Genomic DNA, 19116 nt, shown 5'->3' with positions numbered 1-19116 from the left:
TTTTTTCTTCTTACAAAATACGGGTCATATCTCCATCCATGTGTGGAACAGTTATCTAAACAAAAATGTAGAGTTCAGACTATTAAGATGATCTTAAAGATTACTAAGTTATATCAACGACAATGTTAAGAGACTTCTACCAAAACCAATTGGACTGTAAAGCAGTTACAACAATAAAAGTTCCAACATTAATAAAGGCAACACAAACATAAATTAATTATATTTTAGTACGTCAATGTTTTGAACATGAGTTTAAAATAGTTACTAAATGACACAAATATTGGTGTATTACGTGGACATGTCATGAGATGAAGCACAACGTGATGATGAGTGTTCACAAGATAGTTCCTCTTCCATAGCAGTCAAGCTTTATGTATGATCGCTTCATAGTTTATATTGTTTGAGCCTTGTTGTTTGAACCTTGTTGTTCGAGCCTGTGGTGGAGGATGTGGTTCGGCTCAGTTTCTGTTTCTATCAGGTAAGAACGTTTGAGGTCACATTATTTTATGAAGTTATTACTGTTAAATGGTTGAGTTAAAAGTGCCTTTACTTTTAATATGAATCGTTTGAATGTTGTATTTAATAGATGCAATTACACGAGTCTGTTTTATATCGGTCTTTGAGTTAATATATTAAGTAATACCCAGTTATTTTCTATCCAATTATTTATATACAGATTGTAGTTGTTGTTGTCATACCTCTACTAACCGGCAGAGAGCGCCGTTCATCTCTTGGTGACATGATTTTGTTCTTCATTTTGCAACAATCTAACAAGTTTACACAAGGTAAATACGGGTCGTAAATACTTATTAATACGTGTAAAAACTGGGGTTCATACTTCAGTAGGTTAATGTGTTTGTTTGCAGCGGCTAACTATTAGCATTTAAGCTAAGATACAACATTACCAAAATATCAATGAGTCCTTTTTAATTAGTTCCAGAAGTGAATGTGACGTGTTTATTCTCCTCAGGTCCAAGTGTGGACTCTGTTTTGGGGCCCTGTCCAGACTTCTGCAGCACCTGTGGGATGTCTTCTCATCTCCATCCATCTCTGGCCAGGATGTCTTCACCCTTCTGTGTCTGTGTCTGTGCGTCTCAGGGGTCACTGGTGCTCTTCTCCACCACTGGCTGGACAACACTCTCCACTACGAGGCCTCAACTCAGATCACCTGCGTCTACGGCGTCGCCGTGTTCCTGACCTCGTTCCTCAGCCACCCCCTGCGCTGCCTGCTGACCATCATGCTGCCCACCGTCGGCACCAAGCAGGGACGGAAGCTGGTGCTGTCGGCCTCCGTCATGATCCTGATGTTGAACGTCGTCCCCAACATCACCGCAAACGTCGGCGTGGTCGTACGACTGCTCCGGTGCACTGCGGAGGCGTTTGCCAGAACTTTGCTGAACTCTTCTGAATATCTAAACGATGCCAAGCGAGACCTGGTGGAGAAAACGATCAAGCAGAACGAGGAGGACTTCAGCGTGGTCTCCAGATTGAGAAGGTTCGATGACATCACACGCATCAACACGTCGGCGGTGAAGAATCACTTCGTCCAGATGATTCGTCAGATAGAAGAGGACTTTTCCCCCACCAGGCTTTTGCTCAAGGACGTGAAACTGGTGTCAAACCGGATCCTCGGTGCCGTGTTCGTGGCCTTGATCGTTTTAGAATCCGCCCGTTACCTGAAGTCCTACCTGACCTCGGTTCAGTTCGCTGTTCGGCAGCAGAAGGTGGTGAGAAGAAGAAGGATAACCCGGGAGGAGTTCGGCTCTTGCTTCATGTCGCTGCTCGTCGTGACCTTTTACTTCTTGGCGATGACAACCGTGGTGGCCTTGGACTACGTGGTCTATCACATTGTGGAGACCATGTTGCCATGGCTACTGGACTTCCCGCCAACTTCTGCGATCATCTCAATAAACTACAAGGCAAGTTAAAAAACATCAAACTGAAGTACTTTATCTGACATCAACAGTTTGAACCAGTTACCAGAATCTCTGTGTGTCTCCATGGTAACCATCTTCCAGGTGTACGTGTCCCCGTCTTTCTGCATCATCCCCTGTGGACGTCAAGAGTTCAACTTCCAACAGGAATACCCGTGGAACTTTAATCCGGAACCTTCTCAGTGTGACGAGAGAACGTCTGCCCCGAACTGGGCGCTGTCTGTCCTGCTGGCGGCGCTGTGGCTGCTCAGCTACCTGCTGGTTCTCGCTGAAGTGTTCGCCGCCAGACTTCGCCTGAAGATCTCTGCCTCGTTCTTCAGGGAGCAGGAGCGAGAGAGGCTGGAGTTTTTGGAGGCAAGGAGACGTGAAGAGCAGCCGGATTGTGTCGTGACAGAGGTTTATTCACATCAACCAGAGGTGTGAGAAAAAGATTAATACACTTAGATATCATGATGTTTTTGGGATAAACATATTTATTGGTTTTATAGTTATTTTATTATTCATATTTCAACAAGTTCTGTATCAAATTAAATGAAGATTTTTATTTAAATTTACAATTAAAATGCAAATGTTTATTTTTGCAATGCAATTAACCTTCCGGCCACTAGATGGCAGTCATTATGTCCTCCATTGCTAAAGTTACAATGAAATCCCAAAAGATCCCTGAAATGACTGAGGACGAGAGGATACAGTGACTCCAGCAGCTTTTAAAGCTGATGTTTGGACATATTTTGGTTTGAAAATAAATGAAAGCAGTTACGACTTCGTCGAGAGTCATGTGGTCTGTAAATACTACAACACCAGAGTCAAGTACTGGACAATACTACAAATATATCCTTGTTACTACACTATCACAACACCAGAGAAAAGTACTCGACAATACTACAATACTAATACTAAAGATGGCTCTAATCATCAGAATAATGGTTGAGGTTCTTCATAACATTCACTCCTGCCTCAAGATGGACATGTGTGGTAGATGTTCTTCAATAAAAACCAGTCAAACAAGATCCAAGATCTTCAAACATGTCTCTGGTCTCACTGTCTTTTGACCAAGTGAAGGGAGGAGGAAATACCTGACCAGGAAGTGGATGACAGACTTAAGCTGAAGGTGGCTCAAAGAGGATCATGGGAAAGCAGGCAGCCTTGGTCTTATTGGGACAGATGGTGTTGCTGGGACAGATGGTCCGGTTCTCACATGAGATTGAGAACAGAGACAGGTGGACCAGAGTGACACAGAGAGGACATGAGTCGCTGCAGGTACGACAACTTCTTCCTTCTGTTTTGTTTTTCATGATCATGAAACGCATGATTACTCTTCACTCTTATCTGCGTACATGGAGATCCTATCAAGTGTGTGTACTAGTGTGTGCAAAAGAGTGTGACAAGGAAAGTTGTGTTTGAGTGTGCGTCCACTCACTCTGAGAAGGGAACACTTTAATTTTTAAAAAGCTGATCTGGTTCAGCCGAGAAGGTGGACGGGTCGAGAGGACGGATGAGGACGACACGAGTCGCAGACGTAGATAGAAGGATTTAATCACGTGACCGTGAAGGTGAAGCGAGACTGTATCTCACCTGTCGGATCCACCTGCCGTGACTGACTCACCAACACAGACCCCTTCTTGAGATCATGTCTTACCCGAGACTCTTGTTCCAGATCGGAACCAGGAAGTACTAGAGGGACCTTCTTGGATCAGACACTTCCTGTTCCTGTTGTGTGTCCCTGCTGGAAGCTGTCCAGGTGACCTACGATGGCTGAGACGTTTGTGGACGAGTCCTTCTCCGTGGACATTTGCAAGTTGCACATGAAGCTGGAGGTGGTTCCGTCCGTCGTCTGCTGTGTGGGTCTGATAGTGGGACTCATCTATTGCTTCTTTGGTGCGTATCCATGACAGCAAGGTGTCAAAAGTCATCATCGACTTTCTCTTGATATTGGTTTTGTGTCCGTCCCTTCAGGTCTTCGATGTTCTAAGCTGGTTCTGTTCCTCTCCGGGTTCACGACTGGATCAGGCGCTGCCCTGGTCTTCTTCTACAGAGAGCCTGTGGTGTCGGATCAGCTGGGACTTTGGACCCGGGCCGGGGTGGGCCTGGGTGTGGCTCTGCTCTGTGGTCTGGGCGCCGTGCTGATCCCCATCCTCGGACTCCTCCTCAGCGGCTTCCAACTGGGCGCCTTGCTTTCCACTTTCCTCCTCATGGTCCTCAGTCAGTTCTGCAGTTTGACCCCGGACTGGGCGCCGCTCAGTGTCGTCATGGCGACCAGCATCCTCACAGCCGTCCTTGCGCCGCTGTGCCAGAAAGTGTTCCTGGTCGTCTACACGTCAGTGCTGGGAGCGACAGCTGCTGTGATGTGTGTGTATTACCTGGTGGGGGCGCTCTCTTCACCTGAGCAGGTGTTAGAGGTCTATGGATTAATGGCTCAGCAGCGCCTCTGCTGGTTCCACTGGGCGGTTGCAGGATGTGTTCCAGGTTTGAGTGTGATCGGGGCAGTGATGCAGTGGAGCGTCACTGCCAGAGGACAGCCTGAAGGTCAGTGGTGATGATGATGATGATGATGGTAACGTTTCCTCCACTCACTTTGATCTCTATCCAGTAAAGAAAAAACGCACGAGGAAGACAAAGAATGTGGAGTCGAGGAGGAGACGACCTCGGCGGAACCGGCGACCTCCACCCCTGCAGCGCTACACAGGAGACGTCCTGGCCCCGGTCAGTCTTGAGCAACACAGTCACATGTCTTAAAGTGATTCCTCTATTCACTCTTGTGATCCTGCCTCTACTAGAGTTATCTGAGGATCCTGCAGGAGAACCAGAGCGGGACGGGATCCTCCGGCATCAGCACACAAACACTCACAGACTTTGACACCAGATCCACGGCTCCACTGACCTGCTCGCCACTTTTCTCCGTCTGAGGAACTGCAACCTTTCATGAAACACAAGGACTCTTACTGTTTTCTGAGACTGAGGCTAAACTTAGGAAGAACTAAGAGAAGTTCATGGACAAGAACGTCGATGTGCGACTCTGTCTCCCTCTAGAGATGAAATATCACCGCTCACTTTAACCTACTTTTAGATTTTTAAACATTAAGACAAAAAAGAATGTAAAATAAACTCTTTACAATGCCTGTACTAGTTTTTGTCAATACTTTACCAACTTAACGCATCTTCACTTTTTTCATCGTTATATTTTTTTAACTCCCTGGTTCATTTTGATAGCTACTGACCACTGCAGAAAGCGGATAAAGCCACAATAAAAGCAGCAAAAGAACCACATTATAAGGGAGTCATAACATGTTAATAGTCACTGTCAATGTATTCTTGTTTATGCATTATATAAGACATGGTTAAGGAGTTAAAAACTAGTTTTCAGACATATTTAAGGGGAAAAAAATCCCTCTCTCATTTCAGGATAAAGTTAATCTTTCATAATATTATATATGATTTATTTAACAGTGAAATAAGATGATCCCAAAAATTGTTTCATATTGTAATATATACAAGTAAATGTATGTATATGTGATGATGTCAGTGAAAAAACTGTATTTAGGAAAAGGAGAATTTATTTCTTATAAACAAAAGACTGTTTGTACATATAAAATGAGATCTTTCTGGTGTGGAGGTCAGACGTGTGTGGTTGTTCTGCTAAAGTTCTAAAAATGAATTCATCATGACCAAAGCGTGTGTGAGGTCCAAACGTCAGTCGGTCTGCAGACGTCTGCTCGCGTATCCAAAGTGTCTCCAAAGAGTCCGAAGACCGTGTCCATCAGATCATTAGTGTCCTTTGTCACAAAGACGTTTCTGGGCTCAGGATTCTCTCTCCAGCTGCAGCAGCTCCGACCGCAAACTCTCGGCTCGCGCCAGTTTGTCCAGCTGCTCTTTGGACGGCGACTTGATCTCTCCGGAGTCCAGCTTCTGCTGCAGATCCTCCACCTGCCTCAGCTTCTTCTTCAAGTTCTTCATCTTCTTCGCCTTGTCACCCTCGCCACCCTCGCCTTCCTCTCGTTTCTCCGGCGCCGCGGCAGGTTCAGAGATGGAAACGGCCTCCACGGCCTCGGTCACCTCTCCCATGTCGTCGTCGCCTTGCTGCTGCTGCTGCTTCCGCTTCTCCTTGCGCTTCATGTTGCGTTTGGCCGACTTGGAGAGTCCGGAGGCGTCGTCGCTGCAGCCGGGGATCTTCTGATGTGCCGAGGAGGCGGCGGGCTCGCTCATACCCGGAGGCAGATCCGGTTTGCCCTTGAAGAACTTAACATATTTGTTCTCGTAGCTATAGTAGGTAAAATATATATTCATTATAAGCAAAGGTAATCCTGATTATCATTTTCAAACAGACTCATTATTTATATTCCGTCAGTACAGCCACTACTATGTGTGATTAGTTCCTTCAAACTGGTTTTAAGTAAGATTACTCTTACTTGGGATTTAAATGCAAATACTGCGGCCACTCAAAAATCATCGGACAAAGTAGATAGTATATTATCAATGATAATTGGTACAAGTGGTTAAAAACGTACACTGGAACTTCTTCTTGTGGGACGTAGCCATCCTTCACGCGCCGCGGTTTCCGCCAGCTCCCATCAGGCCTCTGGGTGGATGCGATGAATTTGCCTGAACAATAATTCAGAATAAATGTCAGAGGAAACACCACATGATCATTTAGTGCTCATCTATAAAATACAACCTATGAAAGGTGACATAAATAGTTGTAATTTCAACACCTCGACCTTTACTGACGTATTTACAACCTGTGACGTGTATTGAGTGACTGAACAGAAGTTAATTCTTATAGTAAATAGTTATTCATGACATAAACATTGCTACAAAGCGAAGTCACTTCCCTGCTTACAACTACAACTTAGTATCACGTATCTTCCTAAAATAGTTTCTCACTCTCTGACGTCCATCATGGACGCTTCTGAAATCGATAAGAGATCTGATCTAACTTATCGATTTTAAAAATATTGCTCCGCTGTCACAATGCTATTATGAATGATGCTACATGCTAACTAGCCTCGGCGGCTAACACAGCGGCTACACAGAACATAACTGAACACTTGAACAACATCCAGGGGAAAAAAATAAAAACACACTTTAAGATTTATATTCGTATATTTTTTTTTAACAACCGAGGTTTCCATGGAGACACTCGGGAGACACATGACTCACCGGCCTCGTCCGTTACATATGGCGTCGCCATCTTGGTTCGATTCAGTCTCTCACTAGTAGGTCACTGGTTCGGTTCCGATCCAGATGTGTTTTTTTTAAGAGTTCGTGAGAGACAAGTGACAACACAACACTGTGGGAGTGCGTTCGTTCCCGGCGGGCGGTGCAGGTGCAGGTGAACGAGTGAGCAAAACAAACGAGACACTTTTTTTTTTCTTCGACCTCGGAAATGACGACGTGGAGTTTAGGTTGCCAGGTTGGAGAAGATAGTGAGAAAAGTAATGTAATTTAATTAAATAAAATGTTTACAAGGCTTCCTGATTTTATAAATATAAAATATAAATATTTATATATATATATAAATACACCATGGTTGGAGCTGTTTAATATACATGCACAAAGTAGGTAGTTTCCACCTTCCACAACATAAAAAGGCACCTTCAATAATGCAGCAAAAATAAGAATGAATTTGAATAAATGAACTGAAAATTGTTTACGATAATTCTGAATTCTAGTTTAAAATGAAAATAAATACAAAGCTCTGTTTATACATTTGGTCACCAGCCTGTAGTCGCCTAAAGAACAAGATCACAGATTAAAAAAAAAAAGAAGTTATTTCCAGGGTCTCCTACTCTCTCTCTCTTCAAGATAGAAGCTCAGTCATCGAGGAGAGACTCAGAGTAGAACATTTTAGGTTCTCTAATAACTCCCTCCCAGCTGTGAACGATGTCCTGGGGCAGACACAAGATATTGCTATTTTTTATAATAGAAAAACAACAATTTCTCTAGTATTTTGTTTTTAAGAAATATTTTTGGTTGAATAAAGGCATCTTTCCTTTTAAACTATTATATTGTTTTATTTATTTATATAATAGGTTAGATGTTTGTTGTAGTTTTTTGAAGTTATACAAAAACATCTAAGGACGGAGTCAGAAATGAATCACATACAAGGAAACAAGTAAATTATTGATGAGAGTAAAGCAGATCAAATGGTTAAATAAATCCATAATAATTTATCATATCTTTGAAATCAAAACGTACTTTTACAAGGCAGAAACTTTGAGCAGAACCAGACTCAGATTCCAAATTCTTACCTCACATACATTTTTTTAAAACCATTTTAAAATGGTAAACTTACCCTATAACAATACGTATCAAGACCATTATGGCTTATCAGAGTTAAAAATGAAGCCACAAAATGGTAATTCGGGGTCACCTACGTGATTATTATATATATAATAGGTTAAATGTGTGTTATTGTTTTTGACGTCATACAAAAACATCTAAGGACAGAGTCAGAAATAAATCACATAAAAGGAAACAAGTGAATTATTGACAAGAGTAAAGCAGATCAAATGTTTGAATATATTCATAATAACTAAGCAAATATTTTCAAATCAAAACGTACTTTTACAAGGCAGAAACTTTGAGCAGAACCAGACTCAGATTAAGATTTCTTACCCCACATTAAAAAAAAATTAAACCTTTTTTAAAATGGTAAATTTACCCTACAACTATACTTATTAATCCCATTTGTCTCATCAGAGTTTAACATTAAACCACAAAATGGTCATTCGGGGTTACCTGCGTGATTCATTAAAAGGGGGGATTTCCTCCTTCAAGGACCTGGCAACCCGGCTGGAGCCTGCTCAGGAAAATACAGCAGCCGACTTGTTGGCACTGAAGGCGGCGGAGCTCCGAGGTACAAATACGGCTCACGAACCGCTGCTCGCTGTCTTCCACTCGACTCTCCTCGACTCCCCGAACCAAGCAAAGTACGTGTTTTATATTCTCATCTGTCCTTCTGTATCAAGTGCTGGAACTGTTTGCTCCACGCAAGAATTATTTTTTTCCATGTCAGAGAAGCGCGCTAGCTTCCCCGCTAGCATCCTCCGACAACGACGTCTCCTGGAGGAGGGAAGACAACATTCTGGATGTTTCCATCCGTTTTCTCGAGGAATAAAGAGAGAAGAATGAACCGGTGCAGGAGTAGTTGAGGAGAACCTTGGGGGGCTTTGTTTAACAAAGGTGGTGAGCTAACTGTAGCCTCTTTTCTCCAGAGGAATATGAGAACTCAGCGTATTGTGTGAAATAACAGAGATCCATGTTGATGTGACATTCTCCTTGAACTCGAACACAAACTACATTAATGCAGCACTTCAGATATAAATATGATCGTTTTTTTATAGTCACTTTGCTTCCTAGTTTATCTGTGACATAAATGAATCCTAGCAAATGATATGGGATATCTATTATCTTTAAATCAATGTTCAAATGTACATATATATAAGTGGCCACTGTCGTCACCATCATAAAGTGAGATTAGATAAAGCCTGACCTGATAAATCTTTATAGAGAAGTGAAACATTCACCAAATGTCTTCAGAGTGGAACATCTTGACGGCTCGTAATATAAACTTGACATACGTGTGGACATTTGTGTTGACATTGACTTGGCATTGGACTTGAATAGCCAACATTCACCGAGTTCACCTCTGGCAGCGGCCGAGAATATTCCTCAATCCACACAATGTTACTGTGGCGTGCTTATCCCACTTACGGTTTGTCAAAGTCCAGACATGGCCGGCGTGATTTTGCAAGCACTATTGTTCAAAGTTGAACAGATTGAACAGGTTTAATGCATTTTAAATCCTCAAAATATGTATATAGTATGTACTAAGAATTCATTTTCCAAACTAACAGCTGCTGAGATGTATCTCAATAGAAAACTTTCATGTGAATCAAATCCAACAGCAAGTGGTTAATAAATTAATTTAAAAATGAGTATTGAGTGGATGCTTAAGCGGTTTCTTAGGGCTTTAACACATTTAAATTCATCAGTCAAGTTCATTGGCTGAAGTGCTAACATAGTCAAGAGTCTCCGAGTAAACACGAGTGACATGCTGCTGACGTTCCAGATCCCCGGGTTTGTTCTGCCATGTTGGTCCTGTCACTCTGATGTTGGTGCATATTTAATCGCTGGCGTTGATGCGGCGAGTGTCGGTGCCACACATTGTTCGATGTTACATCTTCGTGACACCGGCTAGGAACTCGTCTCCTGTCAGTCATCCCGGGCTCCTGCCGCCCTTTTGACAAACAGCTGAGATCCTGGACGGCTGCTGTGCTCCTTCCGTGTCCGGGGGTGTGGCTTCACCCAACTCGGTTTCATTTCTGGAGGAATCTGGTGTGAAACGAACTGAGAGGGAGGGGTGCGAGTCTCCGGGGACTTTAAAACCTTTTCACTTTGTGTTCAGAGATAATGTCACTGTCACCTGCTGGCATCGACTCTCAGTTTCTGCCTCAGTTTCTGCAACTCAATCATCTTCTGATGAAGTGAAAGTGTCTTCCTGTCCTGCTTTTCTCTGAACACTGTTTAATTTGAAGCTGGCATTTTGCTGTCTGAATACATTGTTTGTGTGTGTGGATGGTACGTGCAATAGTATTTTGATGGTATAGTCACATTAAGGCTTACTAAATTCAGGACTAGCACATTTAAGTCTCAAGCTGATCACAGTAAATTAGTTTTTAAACATGTTCCATTGCCGCTGTCATCAACAGATTTGACCGAGACCCTGGTAAACTATTTGAGCCAGAGCTTGACTCTCGATTCTGCACAACACCAGTGAAACTATTGGCAGTGTGAACAAACCTGACGGTGAAAAAGAAGTTCAGGATCACCAGCCGGCTTCGTTTGATCGAGGCGACACCATGGCGAAGAAGAACAGCCGCAAAGGTCAGTGCTTGTTTCATCGTCCTGAACACGCTGTTAAAGACCTGAAGTGAACCTACAATGTTAAAGGGTTACCGACAACCATGTTGTTTAAAATGTTTTCAAGAAGTTTCAAAGTGTCCTTGTACAAGACTCGAATGTGGTCTCATGTAGAGATCCAGATGTGGTACTTGTTCTTAATCCCAGGAGACTATGAAGAATCTTGTTGAGGTTACCGACTGATTTAAATGTCTTAAAATAATAGCAATTAGATTCACAGGCAGAGCCATTATAGATTTGTGGTTGAAGTTATGTAGCTTGTTTGCCAGAGAAATGTGTCGACTAGCTTTCGGTTCCTCGTGTTCACACTTGAATGGGTCGTGGTTTAACTCGTTTGAACTGGCATTACCGTTGACAATGGATCTGATTGTAATTGATATATATTTACCACATTGTTACAAAACATTCTCTGCAGCTCCTTAAAATAACTTGTTTTGTCTCCTCACTGATAAAACCTGTCAAAGGTCACAGATCCTCCCAAGCCTTTGATTAGTGTTTCCTCTCACGGAACAGACCCGTCGTTAAAATGTTGATTTCAACTTTGGACTCTTTGTTAACAAGATGCACAAATTCTTTTACATGTTTTTACGTCTCGCCTTCTGAGTAGCACTTGAAGATGTCACTGTAATTTTGCTGAAAACTTGTCATTTAGATAATTTTAACTTTAACTGTAAACAAAACTCTTAAATGACCACTATTGTAAAAAACAAACTCTTCTTACATGTAGTAAATGTTAAAATCTTCCTCTCCAAGTTACAGTAAGTCTCTCATCATGACCATGATTTCAATTTATTACTTTATAAAGTTGCTCAGAAAGCGGGGCGAACGAGAGGTTACGAGAGTCCATTATGACATAATAATGGCTTCACTCCTCCAGCCAGCTGTAATCACGCCCAACTTTGTTTTTACAACGAGTCCCTTGGAGATGGATTAATGATGCGTGGTGACAAACCTCCATGCTTGACCAATCACAGCAGACGGGGTGTGGCTATGGTCAACAAAGTTTAATCTCCAGAAAAATCTTCTCAGTGGGCGGGGCTTAAGATCATTTTCTAGTTCAGTGAAAATAGAGTTTTTTAAAAACAGACACACACTGACACACCAACAACAACAACACGCACACACAAATACACACACTAGTTGCCATTTAGGTGTCAAAGTGTACTTGGTAGAACAATGGCATAGTAATATCAACATAAACCTTCAAGTCGTGTAACTGTGTCACATCCATCCTGGAATAACGGTGTCAGTCAGATGTTGATGTTGCACAATGAGGCAGTTTGAAGACTTTGTTTTCTACTTCCAAGTATGGGGTTAAGTATTGACAAACAAAAGTTTTGATGGCGTCTGTTATTCTGATGGTCAGTGGAGAACCAGCTGGAACGGTCAGATTAATTGTTCTTGTTCCAGACGGCTTGTTGTCGTATGAAGATTTTGCAAACGGTTTAATTGAATATGAAATTTAACTGGATTACAGAAAATAAAATCTCCACAAAGAAGGGTTTGTTTGCTCAACTAATGGCATCATTCTGTTCGGGCAACAAAGTCACACAAAGATGAATCTTCATTTAAAAGAGTAAAAGGTTTGTCGCTTAAATCAAAACTTAAATGTCACTCAACATGTTTAAATAATTCTATTTACAAACTTGACTCCAGCTGTGACGTCATCACTTCTGCACGTCAAGGTCCACATCCTTCTCATTCTTGCATTTGCTCAGCGACAGCTGTTTGGCTGAAGGAGTCCAACCGAGAAGAAGATCGTGCAGAGGAAGTTTAACTCTTCACACGTCAACAGTCACACAACTGGAGGCTCACCTGTCACTCTCCCATGTTTGAGACATATATAGACTCTTTAGAGCTTTTGACTGAAAACATTCCTACAATTAGTCACAAATGTTCTGCCCGAGCGGAATCTTAGTCCATTTATAACATGTCAATATGTTTCGTTTTTAGACTCTCATCATATTAAGCATTATTATTATTAGGTAAAGTAACATTGAAACAGTTATTTCTAATATGATTTTATTTTAGAAGAGCAAGACAACTATTTAGGTTCATGGAAGCGGAAGATAGCTGAGCTGTGGAAACACCTGAGGGATAATAAAGATTTGTGCGATTATTTTGTCACCTTTTTACAATTGATGAAACATGACATTAATGGATTAACTTCACAAGCTGACACGATTAAGGCGTGTTAACAGCTTCCTCATTGTAATTACAGGGTGTTGGTTCGTAGAATTGGCTTCTTTTTTTTCTCTCTATTGACATTTTTACATTTATTTTGAATGGATTTTTGTGTCTTGTGTGATTAAGATTCAAGAGCAGCTTTATTCGCCCTTACATATTGTTACACATGCGTGGATACATGCAATTTCCCGTGGTTGTAGACAAAATTAGAATGAGGATAATAATAATAAACAATGAATGAAGTATAAATGGTATCGTGGGAATTATCTGTTCATAAAGTCTTTCAGACGAGTTTGTCTTCATGTTTACTTTGGTAAATCATTTGTGTTCAGTCTAAAGTGGTTTCATTTGTTGGAAACGGAAAGTTAATCTTGTTGACTTTCAGGTCTTGCTGACATGAACAGTGACGTCATCGCACTGTTCTGTCCGTAAATGTGATATTGATATGTGTGACGTCCGGTTTGATGTGGGATTATGTGAAAGGAAACAGTTTCTCACTACAGGTGGGTCCTCAGGTGACCTGTGCAGGTGAGGCCGGCCTCGTCAGAGCCATTTACATTTCTGCAAATCAGCTCAATTACACTACAGTTTCAGTTGTTGACTCGCCGTGTTCAACGCTCCTCCTTCTTTGAACTATTTTTGGAATCTTCAGACATACCTGAGTGATCGTCACTTGCGCGATCCTGTTCTATAAATGGCAACAGTGACGTGACAGAGGCGTCTAAAGAAACAGTTGTTGGCAGTCATTGTCAGAGTTGTTGACAGCCACTGAACACGCATCTCCGTGGACCTCGTCAAGTACTGCCGTAGACAGAAGGTGGTTTGACTTCTTATCCTGTAGACTACAGTCAACGCATGTGACGACAGAACGAGGCAGACGTGTTTCTCTTTACAACTTCTGAAAGATAACTCCATGGTACTTTTCGTGCTTCTTTATCAACAGTTTCGGTGTAAAAACATGACTCTGCATTTTCATCTACAATGGACGTCATCGCTGATTTTGTCAGGCAAATGAATCCTCGACGTTTTGTGTTTCCAGAAGCATCCAGTGTTGTGTTCGACACTCGCTCCAACATGGTGATGTCACAGGGAGGGACGACCGAACGCATGAAGGAAAAGGTACAGTGTTCATTTCTCAGGTATTTTTCCAAGGGATCAATAAATCAATTTCAAATATTGGTAGTCAAGGCGGAGACTTTGCATTCATGGATTCCACCTTTGGTTTACTTATGCATGGAAAGTGCTTCAGTTCATGTCTGTCATTTGTTAGAAAAATAATCTAATTTGAGTTCAAATGACACGACTTTAGATTTCCTGTTGATTAAATCTTCCTGAACACGTCTTGATTGATGGTCATCAGACCAGAAGCTTTAACTGTTTGTATTGATCTAAAAATTGGGTTAAAACCGTCAACATCACGACCGGGGGGGAAACTTTTGATTGACAACATAATGTTCTCTCAGGTATCATTAGCCTGCCACTCTTCACGCATCAAGACACTGAAGTTTGCTTAAAACAAAAGCCTTGTAAACTACTGAAAAAATGTTTTGATGATGAAGATCGGTCCGTGAATATGATGCCCAGATTAAACCGGTTGGACATCCCTGCTGTAGAAAATAAAGTCGTCAATCAAACACCTGTCATCTGCAGCACATCAGTCAGAAGTAGAGACGCTGCTTTTCCTCTTTTGTTGAATCCTTTGTTAAACGTTCTTCTCAATTGAACATGTAATTCAGGGTTGATAGTTTGAGATCTTAATTCACTACCGTCTTTCTCTCGTTGAAGGATTTTTTATTTTGTTGCTGTGAAGTTGACATCTCAAGTGTTTGTGTCCACAGATCAGTGCGGTCCGAGCCGTGGTCCCCAACAAGAGCAACAACGAGATCGTCCTGGTGCTGCAACATTTCGAGAACTGCGTCGACAAGGCGGTGCAGGCGTTCCTCGAAGGTGAGTTGACGTCACGGGCGCTGACCCGTTCCCTCGGTGCGCACTCGGAACCGGTTCTGCAGCATTGCTCTGGACAATGACTCTTTGAATGGTCCGGTCACTGGAGCCCGCCGAGCTTAAATCCAGGTCACGCTCACCTGACTCTCGCGGGCGGTCGGACTCCCTCGAGCAGCAGACGAAGACGTTTTCTTCTCATTTGTTCCTGAAGCTGCTGAGCTTGGAGTCGTCAGGCTCAGCTTCTCGCTCAAGGACACTTGAACAGGATCCAGTTTTTGAAGTTCAAATGGCTGGTTTCACTTTGACAAAGGTTCACGCCTGTTTTATAATGAGTTCTTTCAATGATGATGACAGTGCGTGTGTCCAATGTTGCTAGTGTCACTAGGCAGGTGTGACCCGAGTCGCTCCTCCCTGCACGTCAGGCCCAGCGTCTGATGTGGTTTCATTCTCATTAGTCACTTGTTTGCTCGTCGCCTGCAGGCAGCGCCTCTGAGATCCTGAAGGAGTGGAGCGTCACGGGAAAGAAGAAGGTGATTATCTTTTTTGTTTTATTTAAATTTAAGTCATGGAGTCGTGCCAAAAACTAAAAATGAGACACAAAATGGTCCAAATTCATAGTCAAACCACTCAAATAATAAAACTAACTTAACTAAATATAAATTAAATCTGTCAAACGTGGTAAAACGTGAGGTTAACAACCTGAAGAATTGAGTGTGAGACCCCTGTTCTAAACTAACCATTCATTCAGCCCAAGAGGAAAAAGAAGCCCAAGCCCCAGGCGGAGATGGAGGCAGAGGTCACGACCCTGGAGGCCGGGTCACCTGACGGGGTCAAGGACGAGACGAACGGCTTCCACGCTAACGGTTCCGTGGTGGACGGAGAGTCTCTGGATTCTCTCAGCGAGCAGCTGGACTCGGCCTCCCTGGACGCGTCCGAGCTGGACTCTGAACCGCCAACATCCGAGACCCCCGGTGAGTTGGATGACAAAATGGCGGAGGACGAGATGGAGGTCGAACTTTGTCTGTGGTCTCAGGGGTAGAAGCAGAAAGCGGCGCGCCCAGTCCCTCCCCACAACAGGCCGGGCGCACTCACCCCCCTCCCAGAGTCAACAAGTCCAGACACAGAAATGCACATCCCAGCAGCTCCTCGTTAGCGCCATCTATGGACGACAGCCAGCACGGGAACAAAAAGACAGGTGAGGAGTTAACAGAACGAGTCTGCCGGTGATTCTCTTTGACTGACAGCTGGTCTCTTCAGCTCCGAACATCGAGCGCTCCATGAAGGACCTGCAGCGCTGCACCGTGTCTCTGAGCCGCTACAGGATCGTGGTCAAGGAGGAGATGGACTCGTCTATCAAGAAGATGAAGCAGACGTTCGCTGAGCTGCAGAGCTGGTGAGTCACGACGTGCGTCCGTCAGTCTCTGTGATTGTTCGCTATTTTGTTAGGTTTACTCCTCATTACAGTCACGTAGCGTCTTATGGTCTTCTTTAGCGCCCCCATGTGGTTAGAGACAGAGTTCCTTCTGATAGAATGATGCCACAGAGTCCGACGTCTGTGTCAGAAAAACGTTTGTTTCTACAAAAGCTGAGTCAGGAGAGCTGTAGGCAGAATCATCCACACAACCAGACTCTGATAGATGGTGAAGGATAGTGAGTAGAGAGGAAGGTAAGACGAGAATAAACATCTGAGGAAAGATTAATTGAAGGGCTTGTTTTCTGCCCTTCTGCATCACTTCCTCTCTTCCTGTCTTCCAGCCTGATGGATCGAGAAGTGACGCTGCTAACAGAGATGGACAAAGTGAAGGCTGAATCTAGTAAGTCCTGTTTCCTCAGTCACATGACTCGCCTGTTGGATCACATGACTGTCTTGCTTTAGAAGGGAAGTTGTTGACAAACCAAAAGCAAAAGTTATTAATCTTCTTTGAAAAGGTGAAATGACACTGTTGCTCCACACGAGGGAGTATCTGCAACAGAGTTAAGTTGGTGTCACTAACGATGGGTTCGGGTGTTTCAGTGAAGGTTCTGGATGCGAGGCAGAAACGGGCCGAGGAGCTGCGGCGGCTCACGGACAAGTCGGCCAACATGTCGGAGAACCAGTTGACGGAGCTGCGCGCCGACATCAAGGTACTGAACCTTTAACCAACCGGCTTAGAGGAGTTCCACAAACAAATGTCTGTCTCGCAGCACTTCGTCAGTGAACGCAAATACGACGAAGATTTGGGGAAAGCGGTCAGATTCACCTTTGACCTGGAGCCCTTGAAGTCCAGCATCACCAGTTTTGGATCTGGTGAGTGGTTTTTTTAATTGTATTTCTTCTGCATAATACACTCGCTGACACCTCTTCCTCTCGCAGTGTACCACCCTCGTACTGGATACTCCAATCGTTCTCGCTGCAGCTCCACATCTTCTTCCGTCGTGGCGCCCGCTCAGCCTGAAGCTCCTCCCCCTGCTCAGAGTGCAGGCAGCGACCACCGCCCTCCGCCGACCAAACAGGTAAGCAAGACTTTGATCCGCAACACAATAGTAACGCAAGTCTTGCATCTCACTAAGGATGTGTATTGTTGAGAATCCTTCTCTGTATCACAGTACAGGGTTAACCATACGATATGTTGCGATACTGTAGGAACAATATATGTGTAGTACTGTCGAGTACTTGACTCTGGTGTTGTAGTATTTACAGACCACATGACTCTTGACGAAGTCGTAACTGCTTTCATTTGTTTTCAAACCAAAATATGTCCAAAAATCAGTTTTAAAAGCTGCTGGAGACGACTGTATCCTCTCGTCCTCAGTCATCGTTGGAATCTAACAGGATTTAGGTGTTACTTTAGTTGCGGATGATGTAATGACTGCTGCCATTAGTGGCCAGAGGTTTATTTGCAAAACAAAAATGGACATTTGAATGAATATTAAATAAATAAAAAACTGTTTATTTTACACAACCTTGCATTGAAATGTTAACAATTAAAGAACTATGATTTAAAAAAAACTTAAATTTGATTTGAAAGCCAAAGATAATATATTTTTTAAAGTATTGAATTCATTATTCAGTATTGTGCAAATAAACATTGAAATATTCAAGTGTATCGATGTTTTCTTAAACCCCGACGTCTCACCGTGTCGCAGATTTTCCAAGGCAACCGTAGAACCTTCCACTCCGGCGGCGCTCGCTTCAACGGCGGCGGCGGTCACGAGAGGAACGCCGGCGGACGTGGAAACCAACGCTACCACGCCGACGGAGCGCCGACAACGCAGCAGCAGCAGCACCCCAACAGCTACAGAGGCCCCGCCCACTACTCCACATCTCAAAACGGGCTTCCTCAGCGGACCCCACGGACTCACTGTCCATGACACCCCGCTGCTTGAACGGCCCTCCGCTCACCCCCCTGCACACCCCCTCCCCAGTGATGAAGATTAATACAAGTTTACATCCTTCCTGAGATTTCTCGTGGCGCGCGTCAGTGGTTCAGGAGTCTCAATCGAGCGACGTGAAGCTGCGTGGGGTGAGTCGAGCGTTAGCATCTCAGACATCATCTCAGCGTCGACGGCTCCTCCACACGTAATGTTTGAATCATGTTACAGCTTTCCCGTCGCCTTGGTTACTGACTGACATATTTTAAGTTAATTTATCGATCAACAAAGATTTCCCTTTAAGCTCTTCAATATTCCTGAACTTTTATTTACCTTCTCTCTGCGACGATTGTGGAAATGCTAGTTTCTTTCTTCTGTTGAGGAGAAGATCTTAAAACGGTTCCGTCCGGTAGAATAAGCGCTGCTAGTTTGTTCAGGAGCTTCAAGCCGCGCTCGTATCTTTTTTAGTTCCGACATTCCATTTTAAGTTTCTGGCCAAAGATTTCAGTTCCGCTGCCTTTTTGTTGCTTTCAAATAGGAATCGCTCTTTCTTTCTCCTCGCTCCGACTGTTTGTACAAAGTTTAGAGTTGAAACTTGGCAGTCATGAGACTCTTCCACGTTCCTGAGACGCCTGTAAACTCAAGTGCCTTTTCTTGTCCTCGTCCTCCCACCGCACCTCTACTGCCCCCTATGGACCAAAGACATCAACTGTCCCTCCCTCCCCCACTGATTGGCACACTTTCATTTACAAATAAACTGTTTGCAATATGGACTCTG

The 19116-nt window shown here is 43.4% G+C and overlaps 4 protein-coding genes across 6 annotated transcripts; 3 read left to right on the top strand and 1 right to left on the bottom strand.

The window, feature by feature from the left end:
- The first annotated feature begins 347 nt into the window (after positions 1-347).
- Positions 348-2879, top strand: ocstamp (osteoclast stimulatory transmembrane protein). Its single transcript, XM_087781730.1, has 3 exons — positions 348-478; positions 971-1919; positions 2019-2879. Exons 1-3 carry the CDS (start codon positions 447-449, stop codon positions 2355-2357), a joined length of 1320 nt encoding a protein of 439 aa, XP_087637856.1. The 5' UTR covers positions 348-446; the 3' UTR covers positions 2358-2879.
- Positions 2880-3064: 185 nt separating this feature from the next.
- Positions 3065-5053, top strand: LOC148059012 (transmembrane protein 198-like). The gene is made up of 5 exons (XM_087781729.1): positions 3065-3194; positions 3592-3812; positions 3891-4460; positions 4525-4637; positions 4712-5053. Exons 2-5 carry the CDS (start codon positions 3686-3688, stop codon positions 4838-4840), a joined length of 939 nt encoding a protein of 312 aa, XP_087637855.1. The 5' UTR covers positions 3065-3194; positions 3592-3685; the 3' UTR covers positions 4841-5053.
- A 423-nt stretch (positions 5054-5476) lies between these two features.
- pym1 (PYM homolog 1, exon junction complex associated factor) lies at positions 5477-7297 on the bottom strand. Its single transcript, XM_087781727.1, has 3 exons — positions 7092-7297; positions 6440-6533; positions 5477-6192 (listed from the first exon to the last, which is right to left on the bottom strand). The coding sequence occupies exons 1-3, from the start codon at positions 7120-7122 to the stop codon at positions 5733-5735; spliced, it is 585 nt and encodes a 194-aa protein (XP_087637853.1). The 5' UTR covers positions 7123-7297; the 3' UTR covers positions 5477-5732.
- Positions 7298-8751: 1454 nt separating this feature from the next.
- spats2 (spermatogenesis associated serine rich 2) lies at positions 8752-19109 on the top strand. Of its 3 annotated transcripts, none has more exons than XM_087781723.1 (13): positions 8752-8863; positions 10646-10820; positions 14083-14162; positions 14882-14990; positions 15468-15517; positions 15736-15958; positions 16021-16182; positions 16245-16380; positions 16743-16801; positions 17002-17111; positions 17172-17274; positions 17341-17480; positions 18114-19109. In XM_087781723.1, the coding sequence occupies exons 2-13, from the start codon at positions 10796-10798 to the stop codon at positions 18336-18338; spliced, it is 1422 nt and encodes a 473-aa protein (XP_087637849.1). In that variant the 5' UTR covers positions 8752-8863; positions 10646-10795; the 3' UTR covers positions 18339-19109. The 3 variants fall into 3 exon arrangements, with proteins under 3 accessions (XP_087637849.1, XP_087637850.1, XP_087637851.1); XM_087781724.1 differs by lacking the exon at positions 8752-8863 and adding an exon at positions 9099-9116; XM_087781725.1 differs by lacking the exons at positions 8752-8863; positions 10646-10820 and adding an exon at positions 13819-13959.
- The last annotated feature ends 7 nt before the right edge of the window (positions 19110-19116 follow it).

The sequence above is a fragment of the Callionymus lyra genome, chromosome 19 (genome assembly GCF_982586985.1).
Source record: "Callionymus lyra chromosome 19, fCalLyr1.hap1.1, whole genome shotgun sequence".
Lineage (NCBI taxonomy): Eukaryota > Metazoa > Chordata > Actinopteri > Syngnathiformes > Callionymidae > Callionymus > Callionymus lyra.
This window is presented reverse-complemented; position numbering and strand designations above follow the sequence as displayed.